Source organism: Schistocerca cancellata, chromosome 4, assembly GCF_023864275.1.
Source record: "Schistocerca cancellata isolate TAMUIC-IGC-003103 chromosome 4, iqSchCanc2.1, whole genome shotgun sequence".
Classification (NCBI taxonomy): domain Eukaryota; kingdom Metazoa; phylum Arthropoda; class Insecta; order Orthoptera; family Acrididae; genus Schistocerca; species Schistocerca cancellata.
This window is the reverse complement of record NC_064629.1, coordinates 172,534,213-172,546,267: the sequence shown is the minus strand read 5'-3', so window position 1 is coordinate 172,546,267 and position 12,055 is coordinate 172,534,213. Positions and strand designations below refer to the sequence as shown.

At 35.1% G+C, this 12,055-nt stretch overlaps 1 protein-coding gene across 3 annotated transcripts in view; it reads right to left on the bottom strand.

Moving 5' to 3' along the window:
- Positions 1–12,055, bottom strand: part of LOC126183184 (nuclear hormone receptor FTZ-F1 beta) — a 413,728-nt gene that overhangs the window by 28,191 nt on the left and 373,482 nt on the right. For 2 of the 3 annotated variants that reach the window (XM_049924916.1, XM_049924918.1), the window contains 6 exons: positions 11,568–11,669; positions 9,020–9,248; positions 7,809–7,910; positions 5,532–5,768; positions 3,996–4,119; positions 959–1,170 (listed from right to left, as the gene is read on the bottom strand). In XM_049924916.1, coding sequence (XP_049780873.1) covers positions 959–1,170; positions 3,996–4,119; positions 5,532–5,768; positions 7,809–7,910; positions 9,020–9,248; positions 11,568–11,669 — 1,006 coding nt within the window. The remainder of the gene's footprint in view (positions 1–958; positions 1,171–3,995; positions 4,120–5,531; positions 5,769–7,808; positions 7,911–9,019; positions 9,249–11,567; positions 11,670–12,055) is intronic. The other variant, XM_049924917.1, reaches the window with a different exon arrangement.

The following is a 12,055-nucleotide window of genomic DNA, read 5'->3' as shown; positions in this document are numbered from 1 at the left end:
TAGGAATTATTTTATTTTCTCAAATTCAAAAGCAACTTTCTTTATACAATGATGTCATGGAAATTATGCGGTTGGTGCATTCAGCAACCTAGAAACTATGTGATGAGCTAATTCCGACTGTCAATAATGTATCAGATATAGCAATGTATAGAAAACTGTTGTATCAAAATCCAAAACACTTAGTAACCTTGAATCACTACAACATCCATACACATAGTTCATAGAAATAAAACTCATGTATGTGATACACCTAAACATTATACCTGCAGTAACACCAGCAACTGCAATATTCTAGACACTTTCCCAGATGTCACAATGTTAGCATTAAATCTAAGCTTTGTTTATGATTGACAATAATAATGATTGCAGTCATGCTATTGAGAAAATTCTATCCTCAAAACTAATTCGTGAATGAAACAAAATTATTAAGATTGCTGTTGAAATATCACTATCAGTAATATTTTGGGTGGTGGAATGGCGTACCCTAGTGGCTTGTTTAACAAGTTAACATTGCAGGAGGAGAGAAAGCTGGGACACATGTCCTCCATAGAGTGGTGCTACCTATTGCGGCATTTGGAACTTATTCTAGTTCTGAGTTTGCATACCGACTGCAACATCCTGTGACATGACTGGCGAGCAAGTGACCAAGTGGTAAGGACAGGCCTTGGCTCATCCCTGTCTGAATTACAATGGGCCACGCTGCTCGCCAGGGAGTTTCCATAGAAGTGCAAACCCTCTTTTAGTTTGCTTCGGTCCCAGTACTATTTTTATGTCAGAGAAAGAGAGAGAGAGATAGTGCAACAGACTAAGTCACAATTAAACTGATTTGGGGGCAAATCATCTGGAAAATGACACATTAATATAAAAAAGGCAGTATTCATTTGGCTGTAATCAAATGTTACAGATACATCAAAGTTATTTGCTGGCAGTTTCCCGGACCCGCATAAAATTGTCTTACCTTCAAGCTTCATCCCCATTTTTAGGCATTTTTCAAAGCGACATGCAGGGCATTTCTTCCTGGTTGAGATTGTAACGAGACAAGAAGATCCTCGAAGACAGACATAATTCTTGCGATTCTGCACTGTTCGCTTGAAGAATCCTTTACAGCTTTCACATGAAAAGATTCCATAATGGAAGCCAGAAATTTTATCACCACATATTGGACAGGGGCTGAAACAACATACATTTACTCATTCAAACATGATTGTGATAGATCTTCCTGTATTAGAATTCTTAAAGTATTTAACTGGATAACAAACACTATACTGTATTTAACTTCTCTCTGAATAGTAGAAGTGTAGAGTCATTGACAGCCACACAAAAACAAATCAGAACATAGCTAGCTTTTGGACTAATCCAAAATCCTAAAATTCACACTACTATTATGTGAGTGGTCTCCCTTACTCTTAAATTATTTACATGTTGCAAGAACTTTCCCTACAATAAAAGTACTCAGTTTAATTGTTGAAAGGAGAAAATATCAAAATGTAGCAAATGAAGCTGGTTGAAGGGAATGTAGATGTCTAAAAAATGAGAATGGCAGGTATAGCTAGATGTGAAATGCTAGGCTGCAGAAGCATACATGACTCGGTCAGAGGTGCTGCCTATAGGAAAAGTGAAGACACCGTTTGAGAATAGAGAATCATCTGTATGAATATTAAGAATTCAGATGACAAGCTCATACTAAGCAAAGAAGGGGATGCTGGAAGATGAAATGACTACACAGAGGGTCTATACAAGGGAAAAAATTGTATGACAACATTATAGAAAGAGAAGAAGTAGTTAATGGAGATGAGATGGGAGATATGATACTGTGAGAAAAATTTGACATAAGTCAAAACAAAACCTCTAGAGCAATGACATTCCCTCTGAATTATTGAAATCCTTGAGAAAATCAACTCTGACAAAAATATTCGACATGGTGTGCAAGATACGAGACAGACAAAATACCCTCAGACCTCATGGCAAATTTAGCAACACTTATTCCAAAAAGGCAGGTGCTTACAGGTGTGAATATTAATGTACTATCATAAGTCATGGTTGGAAAATACTAACATGAATTATTAACAAAATAATGGAAAAAGTGGTAGAGGCCAACCTCAGCAATGATCAGTTTGGGTTCTGCAAAAATTTGGGCGCACATGAGGTGTGCAAGATCTGAAAGAAACCAAGAAGAAATTTCAATAGAGAATTAAAGTTTTTTTGGGAGGGGGGGGGGGTGGAGAACAAATAAAACTTTTGACAGAATTAAAATGTCATCAGCAAACCTCAGACACAACACATGACTTTGGAGAGTAGCTGAACAAGATGGACAGTGTATTGAAAAGAGGTTATAAGGTGAACATCAACAAAAGCAAAACAGGGTAATGGAACATAGTCTAATTAAATCAGGCAAGGCTGAGGAAAGTGTATTAGGAAATGAGACACTGAGTTTTGCTATTAAGGTGGAAAAAGTACTGCTGATGGCCAAAGTAGAGAGGATATATAGTGCTGCTTCGCAATAACAATAAAGGAATTCTCGTAAAAGCTAAATTTGTTAACACTGAATATAGATTTAAATATTAACAAGGCTTTTCTGAAGGTAGCCTTACCTAGTTGTAAAACATGACCAATAAACAATTCAGAAAAGAGGAGAATAGTAGCTTTTGAAATCTGGTGCTACAGCATAATAATGATGATAAGATGCATAAATTGAATAACTAAATGAGAAGGTACTGAACAAAACCAGAGAAAATAATATTTATGGCACAGCCTGACCAAAAGAATTGATTTGGTAATGAAGATAAGTGTGGGCGTAAGACTTGCAAACACAGAACAAGTGTCAAACACAGTAAGCAGATTGAGATGGATGTAGGCTGTAGTGGAACCTGTCTTCAGAATGAAGACTGCAACCATCACAACCACAACAAGGTATATAACCATTTACAGTTTCATAAGTATTACTTTCTTCTTCTGTAAGAATTCAAAATACCACACATACGACTTGGTTATTTTAGATGTCTGATAATTCACTAGAGGCAGTCTTCTTGTTATTGTTTTTTTTAAAGAGATTTCATCTCCTACATGTATGCAGAAAAAATACTGTTTCCTACCTAGAGGTAAAGCTAAGTATCAGATACACAGGAAAATCCATCTATAGGTACATCCACGGTTACAGGTTCTCAGCAAACTATTTTACAAACATATCGTTGTGGACGTCGTATGCTTCATGCATCCATCTTTTTAGGCATATGAATTTCTACTAATTTCTGCCTATTTTCACATGGCAACAACTATGTAAGAGTTATCTACACCAGTCAGCTATTTTACTTTTATACATTGTTTGTTATTTTCTATCTTATGTGTAAGGCATCTGAGATCAATCATCTGTCTTTGTCAAAGATTGTATTTCTGAGGTACATGTTCTTTTATCCCAAGCAGTCTTTTGACCACTAAAATGTATCAGGTTCATGAATTTTCCTACTGAGATTGTTTCATTTATGCTAATAACAATTTTAAAAATTGCAAAATTAAAATGATAACTGTAACTTTTATCTGAAATTACTAAGAGTTTTCTAAGATGCTGTAGTGAAGTTTGAAGAAACCTGAGAAAATGCTACGCATAAAAAAAATTAATTCACTTTTAGATGCAAAGAAGGCAGTTTATGCAATATTGAAACTTCCGGGCAGATTAAAACTGTGTGCTGCACCAAGACTCCAACTCAAGACCCTTGCCTTCCACAGGCAAGTGCTCTACAATCTGAGCTACCCAAGCACGACTCTCACCCCGTCCTCATAGCCTTACTTCCGCCAGTATGTCTCCTACCTTCCAAACTGTACAGAAGCTCTCCTTTTTTTCCCATTAGAATTACACAAGATCATAAAATGTCAAATTGTTGGCACATTCAATATTACAGCATTCTCCTGTACTACTATGTAATACATTCAAGTACTAAAATAATACGTTTAAAAAATCTTGGTGTCAACTGTTTCAAGCACATTTGTTGTGAACCCACCTGTTGATAAGCTGCTGCCTAGAAATTCCAGGAGGAGCAGCAAGGGCAGAATGCTGTTGCACCATGTCTGATGCCAGGGTAGACATTTTGTCATCCAGAATATTGGCACTACTCTCTCGTTCATCTGATACATTATGGAATTGTGATTAATACTAATCAGAATGAACTAGACGTTATGTTTTAAACAAAAATTAGATTATTAATTAACTGTGGTGTGCATTAAGGGAATGGTTACTTAGTTGAAACTATTTTCTTAATGTAACTAATATCCTTTTCATAACTCAAAGTACATTGAATTTAGAAATATAAAGGTTTCAAAATTCAATTATTTATAGCCTTAATTTTCAAAGAGTTGTATTATTTAATGTAATGTGGCATAAAACAATGTTACATCATTATTTTGTAGTTGGTGACTATGACAGTAAGATAAAAACTAATGGGAAAATAAGCAATTCATTATCATGAAAACTTGACAGGTAAAAACTAGTTTGCCAAGGAACACTTAAAAATTATTGCAATAGATGAAGATAATCTTAAACAATGACAAATCCACAATTTTTCTTTTCAATGACTGAAATTCTTTTTTCATGCATTGGATACGTCAAGTAAATTTAAATAATGGCAAGAAAGTACTTGATTCCATTATTACATCTGAAGGTTATATCTGAAAGTGCCACTGAAAGTGATGTGTGTTACAAACAATCTAGTGAAATGTGCCAAACAGCTTGTATTGCACAATTTGTAAACATCATACAAAGAGGGTATTGCATACAAAGTTATTAAAGGACAGAAATACTATCAAAAGCTGGAATTTACAATTATAAGTATTTCAATAGAAATCTGACATATCTAAGACACAAGCATTTATGATGTCTTTCCTTTTGTTATGATTCCAACTGTAAATGGTAACTGCTGGCTCACTTACAAATATTTATTACTGCTTGAAATTTATGAGTATCTTTTGTAGATGGAGCAGAATGTTCAGTAATTTATACAAGCATTAGTTAGTGGGAGTGAACACCAGAAAATGCTACACTTAAACTGACAACCAGATATACTGAGTTTGAAGTGCATCCATTCTTGAAAGTGCGTCTTTGACAAGACATTTGCACATGTATCCTGTATGAACAGCAAGATACTAATTATATCTCTTCTTCTTGCTTTCAGACAGTCTGTCCTCTACAAAAGTATTCTTACCATCAGCAGTAAAGCTCTTAGAGACAGAGCACTAGCCATTTTACAATAAGAATATAATAAGCCATCATTCACAATATATCCACTCTAATATGAACTCTACATACATAAGAAAACCCAATACCAATAATAAGAACACCTGCTGACACTAACATTACTGAAGCAGGAAAACAGAGAATATGGAATAAGTTATGTAAGAATAAATGTTAACATTATTATCCTAAATAAGTGACAAAAATTTCTTTATTATGTACTAAAGCTGAGGGAGGAAAGAAAATATACCGTAAGGGAGTAAAAGCTGTTTGTATTGGCAACTGACAGTAAAAATATTTGTAAAATTACCTGTAACTTCAGTGCTAGGTGCTGCATGACCTCCATACAAAACTGGCCCTCTCGGCAACACGGGCGATGAGAAGTTGTGCAGATGTCGAGACTGTATTGGTGAATGACTGGGGGAAAATTGTGTGGGTGAATAACTGTAACAACTGCTGTGTTGTGAACCTCCATACTGGGACGCATCCGAATTGTTTCGAGAGAGTGATGGAGTATATGGAGAACTGAAGCCTGAAGAAGGAAGTCCTGAGGAAAGAGAAATAATAGTTTAATGAAAAACTAACAATAAAAGAAAATCTCTTAATTACAGGTGAAACACACAACTTACTTGGATTTACTTCTCAAAATGCATTAGCGTGACCACTAAGTGGTGCTACAAAAAATATTTTTTTAGTGTATGTTAATTATTCTCTGAAAATCCTAGGATTAAATTCAATGTTACTTACACATATAATTGGTTTCACACTAACTTATACAAAACATGTGAAACAAAATACGAAATAAGAACACCAGTAGGTATCAGAATGCATTTTGCCTTAAGCAAACAAGCATGTTAACAGAAGGAATACACAATGCTGCATGAAGAATGTCTGAGCAGTAATCATTTTCGAAAAGTGTGCATAATAAACCTGGAGTAACAGGTCTGAAAGTAAAAGGAAGGACAAATTTAACAGATCGCAAATGAAAACTATTGTAGGTATTTTGATGTAGATATACTGTTTCATGAGGAAGGTTTTTTATTATACAATTTATAAATATTTTATGCCAATTGGCTGAACTATGATGCCTCAGTTTTCTTTTTATTTTCTGGATCACAATAATATAGTCATTTAGAATTTTTAAATTTTAGTTTCAATTGCTAAACAACCATCTTCTGATATATAAAAGTAACAAACAGAAAAATGCTATTAAGTTAGTGATTTTAATAAAATTTAAGAACATACATTATTTCAAAATAATAAAATGTAAAACAGTGAAAATGTACTATGTACATGTGGGCCACAATACCATCATCAGGATGTCTCTGAACTATGTAAACAATAGAAAATGCCCTATCACTTTGAGTGAAAAGTTACCAATCTTTACGACCTATGTTACTTAAAGGCACTCAACTCCATTGGAGACAGGTAGACCAGGTGGTGCGGTACCTTGCATCTACTACCACTGCCATGAGATGTCACTCTAAATGTCAATTAAATGTGGAATAGCTAACATTGTGCCTCCTGTGAACTTTTCTGGCACATGCAACTTAAACTGCTGTTATATGAAAGTGATGATGTTCTTTGAATTTCAATCATAACCTGCACAATGGCCCATAAACAAAATTACTGCTACTCCAGACATGTCGTCCAGCTTTAGATTCTTACTTCTAACTGTGTGAATTAGCTACTGGTGTAATAAGAAAAGGACATCAGAAACAATGGCAGTGAATATTATGAAACAATGGCAGTGAATATTATGATGATAACAGCTATTCTTATGTGTGTGGCCTGTACTAAAGGTACATAATTCTTGCTACCCCACACATTGCATTCCATATTAAATCTGGAAAACTGTGCTTCATTTTCAACAGAAGTAACTTCTTTAACACAGAGTGCCCTTTCAGTTACTTCATAACATGCTAAATATCTAAAATTTATTTGAGAACAATCATTTGGAAATGTTTAGATTTTTCTGTAATATGCATCCAGTGCATTAACAACAGTAATTAATTTCATGTGGCTCAACAGCCTGGTGCAAGCCTTTCAACTGGACATCTCTTCAGCTACTTTTATATCCCTAACCTACAACTGTAATCCTACCACGGAAAAGTGACCTCCAGTTTAATATGAAATTCAAACCACACATCATTCCTGGTAAATCTTCATATCTTTGAGAGGTGAAGGCTAGGTTAAAGGCAGACTGAAAAAAATCCACAGACCAACCAAGATTCAATCCCATGACCTTTCCATTTCCAGACATATACTTTATTGCTAGACCAGACCTGACAATGCATTGATGATGCTGCACCAGCTAAGATTTCCTACAGCATTATGCAGTCAGCAGATAATTAAAATCATAAAACAAACTTAAAACACTATCTCACAAATATTTTAGTTGGAACAGGCACACAGTCACCAAAAGTCTGAATAATAACATTCTAACACGGTTGCAGAGTCTAAACTGTACAGTAATTTAAATAAAATGAAGTCACATTTTAATTCATCCAATGACAGTCAAAGTAGCAGAATGTTATCAATCACACTATGTTAGAAAAATGTACATTTCTGAAAAGTAAATAGTCACCTCCATAACTGTAGCAACTGGAATCGCCATACTGTGATGCATCTGAATTGTTTCGTGATAGAGATGGTGTGTATGGCGAACTAAAACCAGAAGACTGAATACCTAGAAAATGTAGAAAGAAAATGTAAAATATTGGAACATTCAAAACTGTTAACACAAGCAAGTAGGTTAGAGCAAGCATACAACTCTACACAACAGCAAATAAATGTGAGATATATTATAACACCATCTGCCAATAGAAAATAAAAGTGAAATTAGAAGGAAATGAGGGTTTCTGATTGCAGGCATCAACACAACAGGTGGATATTCAGTAGTTTTGAAACAGAGATAATGTAAAGAACCATAACAAAACTGTTGGGACTTCCACCTGTCCACATTACACATACTGCTACAAAAACAAGTAAATTAAATGAATAAAACAAACATGGTTAAAATATATACAAAAGTCTGAAAATTAAATAAAAAGTAACAATATTTTTTACATTAAAAGTTGCATAATAGAAATGATTAAAGTTATTATGCAGAAGAAAAGAATACAGTAAAAGTGACATTGTTATTTGCACAGAGCGCAATAAGCTGATAATTTTAACACTGTTTAAAGACATGAGATCAAAATATGATGAGACTGTTTCCTTTTTAAGCAAACATTGTTATAAAATAGCTCCAAAATCTGCATCAAATATTCTGAACTGCAATTACCTCACTTCAGCAAATTATACCACCTCAGTGAAAGAATAGATCAGAATCATTTGATACAATATTGTAGTGCCTGTGTTGTTCAGAAACATGATGCAAAGTACCTTTGGACATGCACACATGTATGCAGGAACAGGCACTGTGGAGACCACAGCCATTATGAAATACATGAAATGTATTTGTAAATAAGGACAACCATCAGACCCAAACTTCCGTATGTCTATGAGCTGTGCTCGGATAGCCTCTCATGATACGTGGAAAATCTGGGTTCGAGTCCCAGTCCAGCACAAATTTTCATTGTTATACAACTGACACTTGTCACTATTCACAAATGAGAATATCTGAGGTGATGAATGGGCAGAGAAAAATTATCCCTAAAAACTAAAAATTATAATAACTGACAAGCTCCACAAACTACTGATTTTATGCTAAGAAAGTACAGCACATTTCTGCAAAAAGTTGAAAACTTTACAAAAAATAGAGCATAGCTTCCACTGGTCCTCCTGATGACATACCGTGGCTGCTGCGACTGGTGACAGGACTCTGTGCAGGTGAGGAGTACGAGTAGGCAGAATGGATTGCAGAATCAGGACTGGGTGATGGCTTTCCTAGGTGAGGGTGCCTCTGAGCCAGCAGCCGGTCAACCAGCAGGGGCAACTCACTGCAGCCTGTGGTGGGGCCAGCCCCTCTCACTGCATCCGAGCACTTGTCACTGCTGCTACTGCTGCCTGTATCTCCACGCTGCTGAATCACATTGAACTTAAGTTTTTACTCATTGTTTAGTGAGTGCAGTAATTATTTTATAGCAGATACTAAACAAACTTTAAAAAATACATTCTGAAAATTAGGTACTGTCAGCACAAAGAAAGTACAGCAGAATAGTCTTCTTACAACACTGTTACCAATATTGTTTACTCCCTCAAGCAAAGCAGTGAGCGACTGTGCGCTGCACACACAATCAATAGCTGATACATGTGGCAAAATATTTTGTTTCCTCTTACATTTCTCATGCAAGCAGAGAATCAGACTAATAAATATATTTATACATCTGATACATTTCGTAGAATGAACATAGCAATGTAGGCTAGGTATTATGAAGAAAGCAGTTAGTACATGCTATAACAGCTAAAATGTGAAATAATTGTATGAAAATTTTGTTTTCTCTAATGTATGTATGTTGCAACATTAAGGAATCACCAGGAAAGAAAGAAATGTGCTAACAGTGAAAATAACAAGCTTTTGCAACAACACTGTTGGTACAAAATAAGTACTTTTTTTTAAAATCACAAAGAGCAGCCGTAAAGTATTCTGCACATCATAGCATTAAGTCAAATAAGTACATACACAATTGCCTGTCAGAGTGGCTCAACCTCAATCTCAGTGAACAGTTAATGGATAGTGACTTCTGCTGGACAACAATCTACCAGTTGCCAACTGACTGTATCTCCTCTAAATATTCAGTTGCTAACACGCTTGTTTAACATGAAACCTTATGAGTAAGTGGTACTGTCTCATGAAAAATAATTTAGCAATGTGGGCAATATGTGGCCCTATAATTTTCTGATGAAATACAGCTCCAGCCCCTATAAAATCATTGCTGCTGATGAGGAAATCTGTAATTAACAGCAGCAGAGATTATCCATCATCTCCAGTACTCTACCATCAGAACCACACCAGTTGTTCATTGAGCATGACATGGCGAAACCAATGCTCAAATATGGTGCTCATTAAAATATTTTTTAACACACACATCACTATGATGAGAGTCCATTCAAAGATAGGCTTGGCCAGAAAGTAGTAGTATGAGTCAAATGTGAAATGTGCAACAGAACCTACAGGAAAGGGTTTTAGTTTAAAGTTCTGGATTTACCTTCTTTTGGAGGGATTGATAAACAATTGTAGCTATGCACAGAACCTAAAATTCTGATAAAATGTAGAAGCAATAGCTAATGACATGTGCCATTAAGTTATTTGTAATATATTTGGGTTATTCACTTGCTTCCCTTTATCTGGTAAAGGGTAAGACCATACTACGAACACATGGTGATTCATGAGTAGAATACAATATCTCAAATGTTGTGTTATTTGCCAATTACTTTTGTGAGTGGGCCAGTTGTCTCCTGCAAATACTCCAGTTACCAGTAAAACTGATTAGATTACAACTGTTTTTTATGTAGCGATATTTTCACTCAAGGAAAATACAGTCATCTCTCTACTAAACAGGATGTCAATATGGTGTTTCTTTTAATCAAGATAAACAAAGTTAGTTATGTAAGTATATCTGGACCTATCATCAGGTTTGGTGGCTGCGTTTTGAAACATCAGACTCTGAATGTACTGAATTTCCAAAAATTTTGGCCCGACAAAGACCAGTATTCTCTCTCCTAAAAATCAAAGCAGAAAGCAAAAAATAAGGCAGCAATAATCATTTTCAACACAGATGGATTTGTACACACTGAAAACACAGCTTAAGAGAAAAATGATAGTCTTTGTTGGTTTATACTGCCATGGAATTGATGGCCCTATTTTCTTCAATCTAATTAGAAAATTTGCAATGGTACTATAGTAAGTGGCAAAATGACTTTACTTTTCAACTTTTACTATCAAAGTGTGAATACAAACGTACTGGTTTATCCAAAAAGTTTAGATGCCTCAGATTTTTCATATCATATCACATTTCCTAAGGACAGTCTTGGATGGTGATGGACTAACCAGTTGCAACAAGGATTAACTTACAGTATTGATAGATTCTTTCACCTGCCAATGTGACTTAGTGATTTTCTTGAAAGTGAATGTCTTTACTATATGGTTGCACAAAGCAAATAATACACACTAGTAAGGAAAATTTCCATTTCATTTTAAATTCACTTGCCAGAAAAATTAGCAAAAATCCTTTCAACAGCCCTAATGATGAATGAATGACTGTTTAACAATCAAAAAGGAAGAACATTCATTGTTTTAACTAATTTCTAACTGTATGGAACATATATTAAGAGAACATTAAATTTTAGTACATTGTCTTACAGTGGAAATATCAACTTTTCACAATTCATGACAACTTACAGCAGTGTCTGGAAATTTTGTGGGAGGTTTTCCCTCTTCTCGAAGGCTTGTACTGCTGTTGGAACAGACTTGTACCCCTTCCATTGACGTTTCCTCATGGTCCTGAAATCACACAGATAATTTGTTCTTTTTCCTTATTAACTTTTGAGTAAAAGTTATGAATTGGACCCCCTTGCATTTTTCAATATAGTGCAGACATACGCATTAGGCTTTGCTACTGGTCAATGTTTTTACAACAATCAGATTTTCTGCTTTCACATTTGTTGGCTTCTCCAACTCACAATCAAATCATCACCTTCCAATCTAACTTTGACCTTGGGTTGTGCTACAGATCAGTTTGTCATCACAATCAAGATTTGACTTGTGTGTGTGTGTGTGTGTGTGTGTGTGTGTGTGTGTGTGTGTGAATACTGAGACTGAACACAACTGTTTTATTGGGTTTTATAGTTGAAGAAATTACACTGGATGATAATGATCATGTTCTCTCA